This window comes from Pterocles gutturalis, unplaced genomic scaffold, assembly GCF_000699245.1.
Source record: "Pterocles gutturalis isolate BGI_N339 unplaced genomic scaffold, ASM69924v1 scaffold45120, whole genome shotgun sequence".
In the NCBI taxonomy this organism is placed as follows: Eukaryota; Metazoa; Chordata; class Aves; order Pterocliformes; family Pteroclidae; genus Pterocles; species Pterocles gutturalis.
The window spans coordinates 13,520-33,915 of record NW_010147506.1 but is presented as its reverse complement, the minus strand read 5'-3'; the positions used below and the strand labels follow the sequence as shown (position 1 = coordinate 33,915).

The following is a 20,396-nucleotide window of genomic DNA, read 5'->3' as shown; positions in this document are numbered from 1 at the left end:
GGCTGCCCTGGGGGCTCGCCCTGCCCTAGGGCATCATCGGCGCCGTTGGCCTTTCCTCAGGAAAGATGTGCAAAGTCATCATTTATACCTGAAAGGCCACTCGAGAGGGGCCCAGGAAGTGTTGATCCATGCTCGGGCAGCGCTGGGCCCAGGGAGGGCAGCAGCAGGGTGACTCCCAGGCTGTGCCGGCCTCACCCCTGTCCTCGGGCTGGATACGGGCCTGGGGCAGCCCCGGCCGCAGGCAGGCAGCCAAGCTTTCGCAGGCAGGCAGCCAAGCACTGCTCTTTGGTACCTTGACTCAAGGTCAGTACTTGACTCTGCTCGCGCTCCAACATAAGGTGACCAGGCCTGGCTCCAGCAGCGGCCCTTCCTGCTGCTGATCACAGCTGTCCAGCACAATACTAGAGAAAACAACCTTAGCGTAGTAGGAGGTGCTAATTAACAACTTCAGTTTCCATTTAGGTTTTAAATTATGCAAGACCTACCCTGACTCTAGCGGTGAGGTTTCAGGGGCAGTTAAAACACTCTGAACAAATACTGTGTTTTTTTCACCTGCACAGAGCAGGTATGGGAGCCCAAGGCCTGGGTGCCGTAACACTGAGCCTCCAGCCCTGTCCTTCCCAGAAATTGCAACCATGGTTTATCAACTTTGCAAAAAAGAAACACACCAAGCCAAAACTCAGTTAAAAAAGCCACCGCTCAGACCAAGCCCTTCTAAAAGTGAAGTGCCTAGACTAGGCTTTGCATTCTTACGGGGAGTTAATTGAGAACCACACATTTTAATAGAGGGAAGACACTGTCCCTGTGCCAGTTTAGAAAGACTAGGGGGGAGGAAAGGTTTTGATCTACGTCACGATGCAAGTTTCTAGCAAGAGCTTCCACACTGAAGTTTAAGAAACACTTTAAAGCAGAAGCTTTTTTTTCCTTCAACAGCTTTTGGCCCCCAGGGTTCTTGGCTTGTGAACAGCACTCTTTGCAATGCTAACAGAAGTTACTAATGTGAAGGGCCAAGAAGAAAGGAGGATGCAGAAAAGAAATGGAAGAATTCACCATCTTTTTCCTCTCTCCCCCAGTACATCTTTGAAGCCCTTCTAAGCACCGAATAGAGTGAAGAAGCAGTTCAAATAATGTATGAGGCAAATGCAGCAGATGTAATGACTATAAATAAAGTGAAAGTGCTCCCACTGTAGACACGCATTTGCAAATAGCTCCCACGTTCTTTTCCATGCTGCTACTCCGTACTTACCCCCCACTTAACATGAATCACTGCCAGGCCCACCTATGGCACAAATCAATACACAATGTGTCTCCTCTGTCCCTTCCAACCTTTCCTTCTGCTTTGCCCTCATTAGTGCTAGATGCTTCGGCTTAGTATTTACTGTGCCTGATGAAGTAAATCTAACTTGAGAAACAAGAGACTGAAGCAGATGTCTCAGAACAAGGGCTTCAACGAAAGTGGGAATTGTTCTCAAAGTCGTCTGAGCACATGCTTTAAATTTACAGGGAGCAGAACAGTCTTAAGAGTAGAAAAGTAGTACATCACTATCATATAAACAGTGCACCTAGCTTTAAAGTCAGAATTGCAGGCAGTCACTGGTAAAATAAGAGAAACATTTGATCCTTCTGCATAAGAGAAACATTTGATCCTTTTGCATTTATGCATTTGCTCTGCTTGCATGCATGCAGGAGAGCAAGTGCCTACCATTGGGCATGAAGTACAGCTAATGGCATCAGTTCCAGAAGGGCAATCTTGAAAATACAGGAAGCAAGAAGGTTAAGCCAAATGCATCGGACAGTTAAAGGGACTCTACAAAATAGCAACCTCCTCTAAACAGCCCACAATGTGTGAGAAAGGAAAGCAGACAGCAAGCGTTTGGGCACAAGCGAGTCTCTGCACTAAGGTATGCACATAGGCTTGTTAACCAAAGTGACCAAGCATGCTCAGTACAGATGGACTTCTTGGAAAGCGTTATTTGCAAAACTTTGGCAAACACAGGCAGGTGAAAAGTCTCATTTAGTGGCTTACAACTTGAACAGAAGACAATGTTAGGTTTCTGTTGTTTTCATGGAGCACTAGGTACTCATCTGTAACCCACTCTTTCTGGCAGAGAAGTTTTAACCATTGTTATTTTTATAGACCACATTAGCTGCCAATATGAAATACCTTACCTCTAGCAGGTGTCAAGTCCTGCAGTAAAATTTGTTAACTGCTTGATTACATAAGATGAGAAGCTGTACCTGATAACAGAACCCAGCCTTACCCTAACATTAGTTCAGTAGATTGGCAGCTGACCATGGTGATGGTTTTTCTTGTTTCCAAGTCACGATGCAGACATCCTCAGCAAGCGGTAAAGAAAAAAGTAAGGCATACAGACAGATCTGGTTTAATAGACTCCATAGACTTGTTAATTATTTTCTCTATAGATCTGTTCAATAAAACAAACTATACTTTGTATAATAGATTACTTCATTGCAGGTATTGCACAGGCTATATTCATCTGGGCACCATGGAAACAAGATAGCAGGAGGTTACTGTCTTTTTTTAAAAAATATATAATTTAGCACAATTAGATCCAGCACAAGAGAATATGAACCATTTAAAATGGGTAATCTCATTTAAATATCCACAGCCATCTAATTTCATCTCTACTGGACTAAAGAATCCAGAGTATTAGTACTGGACATGGCAAAGGAAGGTTGCCTCTCTGCAACACACTCCCCTTGGCTACTGGCCTCCAAAGGCATTCAGCGGGTCATCAAATGTGCTCAGTGTCTTGCTTTCCGATTTTGCTTCTGGGGCTGCTTGGGAAGATCTGCTTTTGGGAGTGGGAATCTTGGCTTGGCTGCTAGAGAAGATATCATCTAAAGGAGAAAAAAAAGATAGATTTTAATGTGAAGTGACTGCCAAACAGAAGTAACGTTGTACATAAGAGTTTCCAGCACACAGCAGTGACTGCCAAGGACATTCTGTGATAGACAAATGGTTTCCTGCTACTTGCAATTCTAGATGCATTTGTAAGGACATACGTGGGAGCTGTTAGCTGTAAGCCAAATTGAGAATATTTTTTCTTCTCAGTAGAGCAGCATAATATTTGTATTTTATAACATGTTCAGGCTCATAAACATTTGAGAAGTACTAATAAATTAAATCTCCACAACAAATTCCATCATCGAAGTGCCAGATTAACATCCCTCTTATCCAGAACATTAGCATCTGGGGAACCTAAGAGATCCAAGAGCTGTGAGACTGTTGACAAAGAAAATCAGAAGAGGAAAAGATAGCACTTGCTAGTGACTACTGTTGTGACATTCGCTAGCCATATGAGAGCCTTTAATCTACAGCACAATAAGAACACAGCATAAATCACTTGAGAACAGAGCACAGCTAAGATGCAAGGAGGCAGACTGCTGAACATTCAAAGAGTCTTTATACAGTCTTGAATCAAGATCTCCCACAACCTTCCCCAATACAAGCACTTCTGTTATGAATAACTACGACCACAAATTGGAAAAATATCACATTGCTATTATGACAGTTATCTCCTGAAGGATAACAACAGGCAGAAATGAAACCCTCCAACCCAGATACCTGCGCCAGCAACAGAGCTCACAGACCTGCAGTTTGTGCTGTGGCCTGTGCTGCTCGTATTTAGGACTGTGCTCATGGGAAGAGACGAAGTTGCTACCATACACATGCTGAAGTGTTGCCCTAGGGTTTCCTGGGCACACACAACAGCATATCTCTTCCTATACGCTAAGGTTTTAAATTTAGGATACTCAGATCATGCATCTGGATTATGAGGGAATAAAAAAATAAATACAAGACTGAGATTTGAATCACTGGTGATTCACAGGGCCAGTATAAGTAGCACGTAATGAGTCTTGGATCCCTATTAAGAAAACACAAGTCTTACACAGAGGTTAATAGCCATTTACTAGTCCAGAGTACAAAAACTCTTATTTCCTCCTTCAGCATGTATCCTAACCTTGAGCAGAGACCAAACACAAAGTGGCCTGTCACAATGTGCTTGCCTTTCTCTTCTTACTACTTCTTCCACTCCAACACGTTTGCTACTGTGCTGATCACAGGGATTACACAGGAATAATACAGGACAGCATTTCAGCACAAGAGCAGTTTAGACAGGCAGTAAAAGAGAGTAATCCTCTACTGGCATCACTCCAGAGCAAAAAGCTATCACACAGATTAGCTTCACAGCAGAGAAGTACAGTGACTGCCATAAGCAGTTGAGGTATCACTTCCATTTTATAACAAGGCTTTAGGAATATGAAAGCTTTGGCCACGGAAAACAGTATTTGTCAATGCATGAGAAAGCTCAGTCACAGTATTGCAGACTGTCCCAGACAGGCAGAGGTGACTTCAAGATGTTTGTGTCATCAGCCATAAGGTCACTGAGGAGGCTAGGAGGATAAAGACCTGAGAAAGAGTTTTTCTAATACTGCCACCAACAAACCTAGCACAAATGTAGTAAAACAGTGACTAGAAGCTGTGGTAGAACAAAGGAAGGCAGCTTGCAACCTTCACCTCCCACAAACTGCACCCACTTACTGTTTTATTTCCAGCAGAAAGGATCTCCTAAGACAACAATATACAGTCCTGATAGATTGCTACCATGATGACCTAAGCCAAACCATAACCTGAAGCGCAGGCAAGGGCCAGTTCTACTGCTTTACTGCAGGAAGGGCATCCCCACCTTCAGGCATCTTCCCTACTCCCTCTTTGTGTTCTGGAGCACCATAGCTCTGGGGACTAAGAAGCTGCATACCTATGGCTGCACCACAAAACAGTCAACGCTCTAGAGAAAAATGAAGTCTATCAAAAACAGAATGCTGTAGATATTGTAATCAGCTGTGACATCAAACAACAAGCTCTAGCACCAGAGTAGATATCAAAAGTGGAAGTGCAACAGACAGGTCCTGTTGTGGGAAATTTTCCAGGATACTTTCATGTGGCACTCTAGAACTGTTTTTTTCAATATGAGGTCCATATTTTTGTACTGAAATATTTGGAAGGGGTAGCTGTTTAGGAAATTATTTAATTTACTATAGGCTACATGAAAATATGTAAATTATTAAAATAAGATATTTTAATAATCCAATACATATTTTAAATATCTAGCCCACAAATGTTTTAAGTCTTATTTTTTATATCAATTGAGAAGGTTTTGAAATCTCAAGATGTTAATTCTCTGGCAAGTTTTCTAACATAGAGACTTCAGCCAGGTCATTCCATCAGGCTGGAATGCTTAACAGCAGTCCAAGCAAAACAGTGATAAGTCAGATTCAATTTGAATGGGTTAGAAAGAATGAAGACTGACAAGAATCAAAGCTACAGGAGAAAGGAATTTTTTTTCTTAGAGGAAAAGAAATACATGCAATCCCAAAGAAGAGCTATAAACATGAAGAGCCTGAGAACAGACACAGTCAGGGATCAAACAACTTTCGATATCCCCACTGATGAAGAACAAGAAAGGAGCATGCTTTGCATCATTTCACATTACTATATGCTGCTTTTTCAACAAATTATACAGGGCAAACTTTTGCTCTCAGGTGTAGTATTAGTAAGTTGCTCTGGGCATACATGGATGTAAATTAATTCTTATGGGTTCCAAGGTAGTCAACACAATAGCTAAGGTGGGCTGGGAGGAGATGGTAATTTCTTATCATTAGTGATTTATCTGAAAGTACAATACAAAAAGCTATGCAAATTGAAACAGAATATATCTCTTAGAGCCATAACAACATGAGATTAGTCTCTTACTTCATGTAAGAGAAATTTTCTAATTCCCACAGGTGAGAAAACCCCTGCAGTAATTAAACCATTTGTTCTCACGGAAGAATTTTATACACTCTCCTAAACCATTTAAACGCTCTGCTCATTCCACAAATCTAGGAAGTTCTCATCCAAGGTTAAAATCCAAAGATGACGAGAGGTTTTGGAGCAGTTGAAAAGTGAAGCAAAGGGTTCTAAAACATCTCTCATGAATGCAGCTCGGGACAATATTATGAGACTAGCAGCAAGATATTAGACACTTACCCATATCATCATCAAATATGGATTTTTGTTCCACCTTTTTCTTGTTCTTCTTTTCTTTTGGTTTTACAGTAAGATCCGCAAAAATATCAATGTTATCATCAAACAGGTTAGTCTCTGTCACTTTCTCTTTTGCTTTGTTCATTGGTTTAATTGCTTCAGTAGCAAATATATCATCCTTGGAGAAAAGAACAGAGAGATCATCAATATACAACACACTTCAAGAGAATAGTCAAGTTATCTGTACACAGCAGCTGACATGTTCAGAAGACTGACAGCTTTGGGCTTCTCAAACCCAAGAACTTTGATTCTGTTCTCCCCATGGAGGACTTGGCAGAAGTGCCTTAGTGCGGGATTGTGCACAGGTCAATTACAGCACACAGAAGCTTGTATCAGCTGCCCAGCCTGCCAACTTTATTCCTTTTTTAAAAGAGTTATTTGAGCTGCTGTGCATTGAACAGACAGCTAACAGATAGGAACAAAATACTTTATTACCCTGAAAAAGGTCATAATCATACAGCAAATTCAGTGACATGCCTGCTCTGTGTTAAAATTCCACCTTTAAATCCACTCTTGCTAATAAGGTGGTGAACATCCAAAGACAGGGTTCTCTATTGCCTAGTAGCAGAGCATGATTGACAGTTCACTACCTATCCCACACATCCCATCCCACTCAGCAGCCTCCATTAAACCTGTGTCTAAGTAGAGAGGTCTGCATAACGCCCTGGAAATCAAAGAGGCCAAGGTTGCAGACTTAACCATTACCTCAAAGATATCTTGGGGAGTAGGATCAACAGCTTGCTGGACAGCAGATTTCAACTCCTTTTTTCCAGTTTTCTGACAAGTGAAGAGAGAGTCTTCCTCTTCCTCCAAAAAAGGTATAGGGCTGCTTTTTCTTGAAGATTTTTGCTGTACAGGCTGGAAGAGAGCATTGCTGTCCTGATCACCCAGAACAGACAAATCAGGCTTCTTCTCCCTGCCTTTCATATGTTTGTTAGGCACACTGTCTGGCATTTCTTCCTTTAACTTTGATTGCGCAGCTGGTCTGGATGTTGAGCTGCTTGCAAAAAGGTCTTCTGATTCAAAGAGATCATCCCCTTGGTCTGTGGATTCTGGAGGAAGGACTGAGTTTGTTCCAGCAGGCAGAAGACTGCCATGAGCTGGTAATGACAAGCCTGAGAGAAAGCCATTTTCCTTGGACTCTGCTTCAGTAGCAAAAGGCTCCTTTACGTTCACTACTACTGGCATCTGTTTTGGTAGAGAGAATTGTGATTCTTTAGCACTGTCCACCTCCTCACTCTCTTCAGACTCTTGGGCAGCTAGACGGCGGGCCATTCTGCTAGGAGGTCTTCGTTTTCCTGTAACCTTAATCCTGGTCTGTAAGAAAGGAGTAAAAGCAGAACAAGGTTATATAGGAGGAGAGAAACCCCACACTTTGCTGAAGACAGGTTAGGATTCCTGTTATGTTTCTTTGTAGCACTTTGTCTGCCTTCACAACGCTGCAATTAATGTGCAATACCCATTTCATACTAGCAACTAAAAGGGAGTTGACTACAAGTTCTGCTCACAGCTCTGGTTAAGTAACTTAAACAGCTGCACATGCATTTAAACAAATGCTTAGTTGGGAATTTTGAGCAAGGAATGCTGAGCAGACACTGATTTAGGTTATAGGGAGAAGCAGCAGGAACCATGCGTCATCAGCTCAGCATCATCCATTCTCCTAATTTTTCAGAAAAGTGAAAGATGAACAAGTGGGACATTCAAGCTTGGAACAGTTTGCAGCAAGGTTCAGATAAATAACCCACAGGACTTTTGATTTGCTTCCTTCTGGTCATTCCACAGCAGGTGGAATTGGGGTACAAAAGCAACAGCACTCACAAGCAGAGAGTCAAAACACAGGTCAGCAAGCCACTCTAGGCCCTCGGCTTTAGGTAATACCTTAGCCAGTCTGACAGTTTGCTAATCCAGGGATTTCTGCAGTGCAGTTAGTCTGCCCAAGTAATGAATAATTATGTTTCTGTTTAATTTCATTTTACACATAGCCTACTGCAGTTCATTCCTCTGCTAGTTTTAAAGAAGTTCCCCTGCAAGTTTCCATTACATAGCCTCTACCATATCACCCACAGACAGCAGTATTCACACCAGTAGGGAACAGGTCAGTACTATCTCCTCTTCCCTTTTGTTAATTGCTTTGTTGGAGTAGAAGGACAATCTGGATGGATATGCTGTAACACAGCTTAAAGTAGCCATGTGCTTTTGTCAGAATCATTGTAGAAGCACATCGGCCTTCAGAGTGTGGGCCTGTATTCAACAGAGCATGGATGAAAAACAGGAAATTTATGATGGAAGGGAGGTGCACTTGAAAAAAGTGATCCCTGCTCCATGCAATGTTCTTTGAAAGGACAGACAGAATGCAGGGTAGGTTGCTTTGTTCTAGCCTTTGGGAAAAAGTGGATTTGGCTGCATGTATTTACAGCTTAAACTCAAACTTGAAAGGTTAGAGAAGCAATGACCTGCCAAAATTAAAACATGTAACCCAAGCCACAACAATCATTCACTGTATAGTTACTGAGATGCTTCTTCTCAAATTACTTCTGTAAACAAACATACATCATCACTATGCTAAAATGAACATTAAAGGTTGACCATATGCAGCTACAGGAGCTCTATTCTTTTGCAAGCCTATCTATTTAAAAGAATCATGATAGAGGGTTTTGTCTGTTGTGCCGGACATGCTGGTATTGGAAACAAATATGCCTACATCGTAATGCATTAGTCTGATGTACAAGCTTCAAACTCATTCGACACTAAGGGGTCATGTCAGCCATTGTGGTGACAGCTGCTGCATCTTCCCAAGCCATCTCTGCTGCTCATCTAGTAATGAACAGCCCCAGCAGCAGTAAGGAAAGAAAGAACCAAACTTAAGATCCTATTTTATTCAAATTGCTGCTCTCAGAAAACCCAAGAGATTTATAAAATCATAAGCACCCAGACCAAGTCTTAACTACATGGTTCAAGTATTTTTTTAAAGAACCACTAAATCTTTAATTAGAATATGCCTTTTGCAGTCTGTAAAGTAAAAGGTATGAATAAAACCCAAGTGAGTCAGGAGGCAGAGATCTGCCATGTCAAAAACTATAACACATTTTTGTTTTGGTTTTGTGTGGTTTTTTTCTTTAAAAACAAAGGGTTTTTTTGAAAAATAATTGGGAGTGACAGTTCAGGACAACATGACATTTTTATCCACAGAGGAGGTAAAGGTCAACCTACAGTAGTGATGTGTTCTTGATATCTTGCCACAGCAACTGTCCATAATGTATTATATAGCTAGCCTAGAGAGATGCCTTTTTTATGGTTTTCAGGTTGGTGCCTCCTGGGACAGGACAAGATGTTATGCTAAAATACCTTTAACCTATATGGAAAACCACTGTATTTGGCAATGTACACGTGTGCCTTAAAAAGGCACAGAATTGGGCATATGCATAAGCCCCTTATATAGCTAAGAATGTTATAGGCTTGACTTTCTCTTCAGTGGTCCACGGAAGTGAGAGGGGCTTAGATTTCCACATCTCCATTTAGATTCAGATAGACCACACCATCAGCAGAACTGGCATATCAAAACACAAATTCCTGCATGAGGACAGTCTGTGTTTTTAATCCCCCTTTCTATCCTCTTAAATACCAAGGTTACCTTATTGGCACTGTGCAAGGTATCCGCTTGCATAGGCTGATCAAAGCTTACACCTAGCTCTTCATTGTTTCCTGCAGCAGAGAAGGCTTCGCTGTTCTGTACATCCTTGGGTTCATGCAATGGAGTATCCAGAACTGGTAAGGGGGACTTTACACTGGAGACCTTAGGCAGTGCACCAGGTAGTAAGGCTGCCGGGTTAATAGCTAGGTTAGCCTACAAAACAGAGAAAACAAAAACGTACACACAAAAAGAGATCATGTTAATACTGCTCAAGAGCAAGCATGGCTCCAGAGAAGCAGCAAGAACTAGCATATGTAGTCATTAAAATTCTACTTCTACAAGTCTCTGGCCTTTCTCACACCTACGCGCTTCTGCGTCTCCCCTGTCCTCTTTCCCACCAAGCCTGTGGAGTGCTCAACACTATTATTCTGTATAAGAGCTTCAGGAACAGCATGACCATATTATGTCAGACCAAACACCTAAGTAGCTCAGTATCCTGTATGAGGACAACAATGGTTCTGACGTTAACAGGGATACGACGATATAGACAGTTATTAGTGTCAGAAGAGGGACATAAGCAAAACCCCAAACCCCTAGGAGTCTCTGAACATACTTAAAATAGTGCCGAGAAGAACAGCAAGTCAAAGAGGAACCCACCCTCTGCCCCTCAAATAGAGTAAACAGTGCTGCTCACAGTCAGGTCTGAAGCAGGAGGGGGAAATAATATTAAACATGCAATACAGAATAAGTAGAAGATATGCCATCTGAAAAAAGAATGCAAGACTAAGGTAAGGAAGTAAAAAGATTTTGTTTCAGAGAGAGCCATCAGTGAGGCAAGTAAGATTTTTTTTTTTTGAAAGCCAAAATGCCAATAAAGTTAATTACTTGTAGCTTTCCAATCCGAGATGAAGGCTCTTTGGTTTTAATGGAAACAGGACCTGTAGATTTCTGTACAAAATTACACCGAATTAAACAAGTGGACAAGTTGTTATCAACCAGACCACAGTTTGCATTTTAATACATCTATAGAATGCAGCTCACTGCTTACCAATTTCTTCTGAAGATATCACATTCTACCACCAGAGATACAGTCACTCAATTTTCAGCTTCAGTTCCCCACATGCCATAGCCCCATCTTCATTATCATATTTCATTCCACCCACCTTCTACCCAACATCATACTTTGCCACAGTAACCCAACAACTTCTATCTTCTCCAGGTCACACACAACACTGGTCAAACTGTGAGAGGTACCCTCCCTCCTTGCTTATTCTCTCCCCTAAAACCCTCTGAAGCCATGTTGCCAGATCACGATAACTGACTTTTCTCTTTGTGACTGGCTATAATAGGGACACAGACTTCAATGAAGCCCACACAGAAGCTGAGAGGGCTACAAATTCGTACCTCTCAGCCTGCAAGGAAAACAGCTTCAGAGAAGTGAGTGCTCCTCTATAGAAAGTAGGCCATTGGTGCCAGAAATAAAACTAGACTAAAACATCAAGAGCAGTTGTTTGGTCTGAAGATTTGGGTCAAATCTAGGACTCAGAGATGATTCAAATGAGCTAAGGTGCTCTTCCCAGGGCTTGCTCCCCACAAGTTTGTAGTCTACCATGGTTCTATAAGCTAGGCTGTACTACTGTTGGTGCGACTGGGCAGCCAGAGCTCCTTCAACTCGGTTGAAGTAACTGAGGGTTTGCAATGGTTAGGACAGTGGTTTTGGGGGTCTTGAGGGCATGTCAGAGGAATCCTAGTGTCTGAGAAGATATTTTCCACTTAAATGGATGTGGTGTTCAGCTGAACCTCAGACAGGCTGAGATCTTTCCTATATCAGGCTGTCAGTAGCTACAAAAAGGAAGACGAGCTTGGTTCTGTACTTCAAGGAATACTTTAGCATAACTAGCCCTACAAACTTGCTCTGTGTTCCTCAGCCCATGGGAGGAAAAAACCACCCACCCCTCACAATGAAAAGCTAATCTCCTACAGATGGAAATCCAACAAGCATCTCCAGTGAGGCGCAAGCCAGAATTCAGATCCAGACTGCCTCTCCCAGAGACCCTTCATTCTGCAAGATAAGAGTAGGATTCTTATTTGCTGATCATAAAGTCTCCAAGATAAGATTCTCAACAGCCACAGATTTGTGCTGCATGCCCTGATCTCTTTTCTGAGAAAGCCTACCTATACTTTAAAGGTCATATTCACTCCAACAGACACCGGCACGTAGAGAAGAAACAACCCATTTTCAGTCCAACTGGGCCTGAGATGTAGTTCTTCACTGCCTTGTACTTTGTCCTTATAAGCATGTGGTCAATAAATAAAACACTGTATCAATAGCATTTAAACTTCTTGCTCATAACAGTGCAACTGCTGATAAGCAGAGACAAGTTTGGCCACACATTGCCACTTTGCGACAGTAAATCCAGTCATTGGTATCGATCTTTTCAAGACACTTATTTAAAACAAAATTATACATCTCCTTTCTCCTTGCATGCTCTTGAAGGCACAAGATTTAGGTACTTGCCTCTGTAGTTACTGCCTTCAGAGCTTCATCTTGTTTGGCACTTAAAGCATTTTCTAGAAGGTTACTGCTCTCCAAGGATGGGCAAGTACTGGCCTTAAGTGTTTTCTTCTCGGCTATTTTCTGAAAGCATGAAGAGCACAAGTCAACATGAGTGGGGTAGAAAGCATGGTCTGCAGATAAAAAAAGAAAAAAAACCTAAGCAAAACCTTTAAAAATCCTGCTTCTATGTGCAAAAAAAACTATCCACATCTTTTGACTCTGCAATGCATTGTAGGCATTGCCTTTTGGCTCTGCGATGACAAGGGCCTTCCACTCCTCCATTCCTTTAGCCTACCTCAGCCTTTGCTGTCTATGCTAAGGATAAATAATGACACTTTCAATAAACTTCCAAATGCATACTTATTTCCTCATGTACAGGACAGCAGGAAAAATAAAAGCACAAAGCTAGCTAAGGAACACTGCTATTTTTGTGTTTTCAGGCAAAGAGGCTCCATATACAGCTGCCAAGTGCTAATTACTTAAGACCACCCCTTTCACAGTCCTCAAAGAAACTCTTTCCAGGATCTATCGCCAGTTTTCTAGCCTAACTTCCAGCTATAGACATGAAAATAAACTGAAGTAAAAACTGGTTTCAATTCAATTAAGCTAAATACATTTAGAGTAGCAGTTTAGAATGCATGTTGGGACTCTGACCTCAGACCACCTGTAATGCAGTCTAGTTCAATACTGCAGCTGCTCGCCCTCTAAAAACAATCCAGTGATCGCAAGGATTTTAATACTGTGTTGACTACTTTAGATCAAACCAACCTGCAGACTTCAATTACAGAAGTCAGAGAGCAAGGCACATCAGTCATGCATGAACTACAGGGAAGTAATATTAGCAAGCTGAACAATAAAATAAACAATAAGAACTCTACTACTCTGATTTCTGCTCGGGTGTGTTCTCTAACACCTAAATCTGTCCCAGTGGTACATGAAAATAAAAATAATCCAATCCTCTCATCCCAGCTTTGGGAGACCTAATGCATCTGTTTGTTCCCTATGTCTTCAGGATCAAAATGGCCATTTCTATTCCCTCCAAAGGATTTGAGAAGTCACTTCATTTCTTGAGGGAATACATATGGAAAAAATCCCTTCCATACACTTCTTTCCAACATCTTTTATACAAGCCATTTGCAGTAGAGGAACAGATACCAGAAGGTTTGTTTTAGCAGTACTGAAGAGATCATCCTCATCATCATCCCCGAAAAGCCCTCCTCCAGATGATGGCTTCAGGATATGGTTTGCAGACTAAAGAGACAAAGGGTAAAGATGTGTCACAGATCAAAAGTATATCTCCTCTGGCCCATGATGCCTGAAATGATATTAGCACTTGGTCCTCCCTGGAAATCAGTGACTTCTAAGCTGTGTCTAAGGAACACTGCTAAGCTACACACTTCAACGACTGCTTTTAAATAGCAGATTCAGAGGAAGGCTTTGAATTCACCATTGACTTCTTGGGGCTGGCAAAGAGGTCAACGTCTGGATCATTGTCCTTCTGAAGTTTGTGACTGAAGAGGAGCTCTTCATCTTGAAAGACTCCGGTGCTTTTGGGCCGAGTACTTTTCTCAGAAGCCTGAAAGGAGAGGAGAAAGGTCCGCACAGTGAGAAACTCCCTCCTTAAGGAGGTTATTTTTCTAGTGATAGGACAGGTTACAATTCACACAACCCTGGTAACAAAAACACAACTTTAACGACCTGTTATGTATTTCACCTTGACCAAATCTGCAAAAAACTTACAATGTAAATATTTGTATTCACATTTCAATTTGATGAGAAGATATTAACCAAAATGTACCTGTGTCTGCTGACCTGAGATCCAGCTTCTACTATTTACCTAAAAAACTTCCTTAGAAGGAAGGAAAAAAATATGTTTCCAGTATGTTATGAGTGTCTAGTAAGTTTTATACTATTTCTTAGTGTTCAAGAACTTCTCCAGACTCACCACACCAATTGCTTTCTGTGCAGTTTTAATGCCATCATCATCTTCCAGCCGCTCCTCTTCTTCCTCCTCAAACAAGCTTAACACTTTCTTAGCTTGAGTCTTGACATCTTTCTCCAGATCTGGTGGTGATGTTGCAAACAATTCTGAACTGCTGGCTGGCTCTGAGGATGTTGTTGAAAAAGGCTCCACAAAAAAAAACAAGAAAAAAAACCCAAACATGTCAGCCTGTTATTTAGTTCAGGTTTGCACAAAAACCCACTAAGTTTCTTCGTTAAACACCAGCAGTTGTCAGAGTTCTGCAATCCATTACCAAGCCGACAACTCTATTCAACTCACTTTTCCTCAATAGACAGAATAGCAACATGCAGATTAGTAAGAGACAATAAATAAGGGAACACACTTTATGGCTCTAAGGGAACCTAAGTTTCCTTATGTACCCTACACTGCAGCGCTGTTGATAAGCAACTTCCTGCATAAAGTTTCCTCCTCATCCGTATGTCAGGTTGCATGTGTGCCACAAGGCTGCATTAAACACTTTGCCATTATCTCTGAGGTACCTATTTCATGCAACTTGGGATTCTTTGGAGTGGGCAGTGCTACCTGAATCTTGAATGCGCTCAGGAAAGTGCAAAGCATGACAACTGCTCTGGAAATTCATCACCTGGTTATTCCCCAACAATTGCTCAGTAAGACCATGCCAAGATTAAGTTCTGCTCAAGCTTCTTCAACAGTACACCCCCTAATATCAATACTGTTCTGTAACAGTGCTGCCCAGGAGAAATTCACCATGCTGAAAGCCAAAGCTGCCAACACCATTTATAACCCCTCAGACTATGTTGAAACAAAGTTACTGAGCTTGAAACAAAGCCTACACATTAGTATAGGCTATCTTTTAAAGAAAAACTCTCTGTTCATGGGAATAAAGATTACCCAACCCACTCTGGAGGAAAAACAAAACAGATTCCTCCCCCCAACCCTCCAAAAAAACCAACCCAAACAATTCTCTCATGTATGTCAGTTGCAAAACAACTTTTAAATGCTATTTAATCAATTTGCTGTTTGACAAGTAATTTTCCTAAATTGAGACGGAGTTATTCTCTCCTTGGCAATAGAAGAGGAAATCCAGAAAAGGAATTCTGTTCCAGAGCAGCACTGAACCTTTTCCAAACTTCAGATTAATGTAAGAAAATCCCTCACTTTTTCCCTTGTTTGCTGCCCTGCAACATCTGTTCCTCTAGGCACAGGAACTGCTCCAAGCTCTTCTGAACACCATAATGTATCTTCTACCTGGTTAGACTTTGCTGCTCTATCTGCCAGATCTTCCTTTTCTTCATTAAAGAAAGGTGGTGCTTGTGCTGGTTCTACTTTATCCTGCAAAAATAAGAGAATATTGTTGACACAAAATTGGTGGGTATATAAGAAGCATATGCTGCTGTGGGGCAGCAGAGTCTCAGTTTGTCTTCTGCAGGGGTCTAGGACACTGACGACATTCTTGACTTCTCCTACTTTCCTCCCATGGGACATTCTGGTTTGTGACTTTTGATTTCTAGTATTATAGGCTCTTGAGTTTGGTTGAAGAGTGACAGGAAGCAGTTGCAAGATCAGAGCAGATGCCCTGGGAATCTGGTCGGGTTGGTGCACCATTTCTTGTGACTGACAGCAGCTAGACTGAGGCTTGGCTTGCCTTTTACTTCTTCTGTTCCCAAGACTATTGTCTTTATGGGCCAGGACAACTTTTTCCTGGTAAGCAGAAAGGCAAGGTGCAGAGCTGGGGTGGCACACACACATGGAAGAATTCCCACTACAGATACAGCTGTGTTAAGCTTTTGCAACTCCTACTCTCAATTCCAAAGCACAACCAGACAGGCAGTACACTATGGGCTAAGCTCATAAGACAGAAGATAGCATAAGCACCCCCAACAGAGGGCCAGTAAGAAGCCTGTAAGCACATTTGAACCAGCTTGGGCTGAGGTGACACAGAGGGTGAAGCCCTATCTTCACAGTCAGCAGTTCCCTTTAATGGTATTTTATAGTTGAGAGCTCTCAAAACATTCTCAGGAAGGGCTTTTAGCATAAACCAAACAAATTTAGGGTTAGTGGTCAAGAAAATTTTGAAATCTATTAGGCTGATGGTAGTAAGAAGTTTTACACGTAAGTTCAGTCTGCCCTGTCCCCATTCACAATTTGCTAGAACTACCATTGTCTAAAACAAGTTAGAATTACATTCAGTACCTAGCAAGGAAGATTGAGTACAAAAAGACTAAGTGTTCCACATTAGTTTTAAAATAAAGGGGATGTACCACTGCAGCCTTAGCAGCTGAAGGAAGTACCATTGATTGGGAGCTGAAGAGTGATTCTCCGTTAATAGCATCATCTTCAAACAACAACGATACCTTCTGTGGCTTTCTTTGGCTGCAATGAGAGAGAGGAGAAAGTGGACGATTCAGTGCAAAAGTTTCAGAGGCCATGTACTGCATTTGTTTGGAAGTATAACTTAGGACCACCACTGGCAGCAAGTGGTCCCAGATACAGAACTCTGATTCCTCACTGTCTCAACAGTTCTACTATCCTCCCTCTTATCTGCACAGCTTTCTGCCACAGTGAAGATAAAAAGGGGTCAAGAGGATTTGATGTCTCAGGCAGGGAAACGGAGAGCCCAGTTCAGTGGTGGCAAGATCCACCACAGATACAAAAGAGGTCAAAGAGCCCAGCCCTGCCCATTCCAACTCACACACCTTTACTTCCTCCTCAGCAGCAGTAGCAAGGGACATCACTTGCAATATGCCTGGGTCTGCCCAGTTTTGAGGGCACTGCTGGGCTGTTCTAAAAAAATGCCCCTCCCTCCCCTCCCAGGACTGTCACCTCTCTTTAGTGATTGCAAATAAATCCTCCTCGTCCTCTTCCTCAAAGAGGTTTGTCTTCTTCACAGCTTTAGCATGACTGACAGTGCTAGCTGGTTTTGCAAGGTCCTCTTTTCGGTCATCTTCAGAAGGAAGTTTAGCTGGCTTGGAGACATTCCAGTGTTCCTTAAAAATAAGGAACCCTTAAGTTTTCTTTTGTCTTGGTCAAAGCCACTTTTCCACCTTTTCTATAAGCAGAAACACTTCAGCATCTTGGCAGTTCTTGCATCTCTCTACAAATCTATTTTTCTACCTTTGTGTTAGACACTGTAATCTGACATTGCTCAGGCTTTGCAGAGGGCCTGGGCACATTTGACAGATGGTATTTGCCCAGCAAAATAGGGTATACGTGCTTTATTTTATAGTTGCTCTTGGCAGCTGAGGCCAGTGTAAACTGTAGTTACAGGAGTAAGGTCACCCACTAGAACCCAGTTTGAGCCACTTAAATAATTAGCAAGTTTGATGTATGGGGGAAAAAAAAGCAAAAAATACCCAAGAAAAAGCATAACACCCACACCCAAGAAACCTCATTACTAGAGTGCATGATGCTGCACCACGTCTTTCCTCAACTTTCAACCATAGTACTTCTTCCCCCCGCCCCCTCCCCCAGAACTAGCATTTAATCAAACCTACCCTCTGAACAAGTCAAAAATCTACATTAGAAGAAAACATTTCTGGGTTTGGGAGAGTTTTCTGGCTTCTGAGTTTTCTTATTTCCAGCATTTCAAGCTGTTTGCCCCATTCTCCACTTCTGTTTGTCCCCTTTCTGAAAGGGACTATAGGCATGTTGAAGTATAAACTTGGTTTATTCTACATTAAGATAAAAAATGCATCTAAAGATATTACTAGTATCCACTAAACAAGCAATCACAATACAGGTAATAAAAATCAAGTCTACACAAAAGAGCAATTTTGGGAGGTGGCAGGGCTAAGAAGAGTCTGGGTCCTGTTCATGCCAGTTAGTTCAGAGACTTTCCACACAAGTTTAATTTACTTAGTGTCTCTGGATTTCATTTAAGATGCAGGACAACACCTAATCCATCCTTAGAAGAGGGATGCTCTCTGGGAAGTCTAGTCATTTATGTTTCATTTTTCCCATTCCTGGATTAAAAAAAAAAAAAATTCCAAACACCACAACACAAAAAAACTTCCACAAGACAAAGTAAAACTCACCACATATCTATCTATAACTGCTAAACTTTCCTCACAGAAATTAAAGCGATAAGAGCAAACTTATTTTCCTCTTTTAGTATCTTTAAGTCAGATTTGTTGGTAGCAGCCTCCATTTGCTATTGATCTTTCCATAAGTTACATTGAAAATACTGATTTTTCTCTTCCATATGACTTCTGTTACCTAGACCCTGAAATAATTTGAACCAAGAATCAGACAGCTTCCTCAGCAGCAAACAAGTCACAGGATTGGGGTAGGCATGGCATGTGGACACAGCCGAGTCTGACTGTGGTTCCTGTCTCAATAGTTTTATGCTTTGCCCAGCACAAAGCCCAGCAACTCCTTTCAACCAAACATGATTCCTCAGTACCTCCTCATCACTGCTGAACAATAAGCTGGAGGCTTTCTTGAGTGGCTCTGATTGTTTTGCTTTCTCTTCCGGGGTTTTTTCCTGTTGCTTCTTGGCAGGTACACCAAAGAGGTCCTTAAAATAAAATTATTTAAAATATTTTTAAAAGTCAAAAGCCAAAACCACAATGAAAATCTCACTGAGAAGCCATCAGCATGAAAGACACTGTTGCCATCCACTTCTCAGATGAGTAGGATATAGAAATGGTGTTTTGTGAACGCTCGTTGAAGACAATTTCAAGTGTGATACAGTATTCTGGTACAGGGAACTCTACGCACACAGCATTTGATAGACCAAAAACTTGTAAACACGCAGCCTGGTTTTGGCCCACAGATTCTCCACCATAAGGCTTAACCAGCAGCCAAAAACTACAACACAGCAATTCCGTTGCACAGCAGCTAACACAATGGGGCACTGTTTCTACATCTATGTAATGAAATCAAGAATGAATCCTGTTCTGAGAGGACAGGCAATAGGCAAGCTGAGCCACTACCACTGGGCAAGAACCAAGACTTTTCACCTGAAGACACTAATGCAGGTTATTTTGTAGGCATCAGAATACACAAAAGCATATGCTGACTTTACCACCTAACATTATTTATGTTTTTCTCCACTCAACTTGAACTTCAATTCCATAACACAACCTTCATGGCAGATACCAGAGACTTTACCACATTACAAAATGTTTCACTATCCTGACAGTTGCTTCTCAACAGCCCCTATTCAGAAAGGTGAGCTGCAAGCAGCCCCCTCTTGAACAGGACACCTTTATCTTGAGTTTGCAGTAGTCACTTGTCTAACACCTCTGAGCAGGCCTCCTATTTGCTGCAGGTTAAGACTATGGGATAATTTAACTCACTATGAAGGTTGCAGACCCAGAGTTGAAAGCTCTTTGGATGGTACATGGGAGGGAGAAGAGGGTAAATAAAGATAAGAAAAGCACACACTAATTAAATTTTTTTAAGTTTCTTGCACAAACTGTGCTCTGATCCCAGTTTCTATACCAGTTACAACTCTTACATGCTGAAAAGCGAGAAAAAAGGAATTCACCAGCCATGACACAAGAGAAGCAAGAAGTCATCCATGTGGTTAGATGCCACAGGCCAGGATAAAACAGTTTCTTGAAGCTCATATCCGTTTTATTGCTCAGCATTCTCTAGTCTTATTAATCAGAGGAATAACATCCTTCATGTTTAGGTCCAGAGATGATATGCACTGACTGCAAAATACTAAAAAGACACCAAGGCCTCGCAAGAGTCTCTGCTGCCATTCTCTTCCACAATGCTGTTCACATGCTCAGAAATGCTATACAATGCAAGATGGATTTAGTGCTCTAATTTAGTGCTCCGTTTACAAGCTCAGTGGTGTAAAATTCTGAATATTTCCTACTGCATCTCCAACAGGCTGTGCAGCAGGGTTCCTATAAGCAGGGAGCATTAGGAAGTGCTACGTACCTCTTCATCATCATCAAACAAGGAGAGCGGAGCTTTTGTCATGGACTTGCTGGTGGGGAGAGACGTAGCTTTGGACTTCACAGTTTTACTTGATGAAAATAAGTCCTGTGAAAACCAAAGAAACGTCACTTTGCAAAGCAATGCTATATGTTTAAGAACTCTAAATGGGACATTCGTGGTTTTCCTTTTTAAAAAAGTGTTTAGTGTGCCTGTGAAG

At 41.7% G+C, this 20,396-nt stretch overlaps 1 protein-coding gene across 1 annotated transcript in view; it reads right to left on the bottom strand.

The window, feature by feature from the left end:
- Positions 1 to 2,382: 2,382 nt before the first annotated feature.
- The window catches only part of LOC104470938 (WASH complex subunit FAM21A-like), a gene marked incomplete at its 5' end in the record, with an annotated part of 30,656 nt that continues 12,642 nt past the window's right edge, over positions 2,383 to 20,396 (bottom strand). Inside the window, 14 exons of the mRNA XM_010086066.1 lie at positions 2,383 to 2,862; positions 6,056 to 6,230; positions 6,818 to 7,429; positions 9,744 to 9,956; positions 10,629 to 10,691; positions 12,262 to 12,381; positions 13,456 to 13,551; positions 13,748 to 13,876; positions 14,246 to 14,428; positions 15,443 to 15,616; positions 16,546 to 16,657; positions 17,108 to 17,271; positions 18,687 to 18,800; positions 20,180 to 20,284. Of these exons, the coding sequence (XP_010084368.1) occupies positions 2,726 to 2,862; positions 6,056 to 6,230; positions 6,818 to 7,429; positions 9,744 to 9,956; positions 10,629 to 10,691; positions 12,262 to 12,381; positions 13,456 to 13,551; positions 13,748 to 13,876; positions 14,246 to 14,428; positions 15,443 to 15,616; positions 16,546 to 16,657; positions 17,108 to 17,271; positions 18,687 to 18,800; positions 20,180 to 20,284 (2,397 nt within the window). The remainder of the gene's footprint in view (positions 2,863 to 6,055; positions 6,231 to 6,817; positions 7,430 to 9,743; positions 9,957 to 10,628; positions 10,692 to 12,261; positions 12,382 to 13,455; positions 13,552 to 13,747; positions 13,877 to 14,245; positions 14,429 to 15,442; positions 15,617 to 16,545; positions 16,658 to 17,107; positions 17,272 to 18,686; positions 18,801 to 20,179; positions 20,285 to 20,396) is intronic.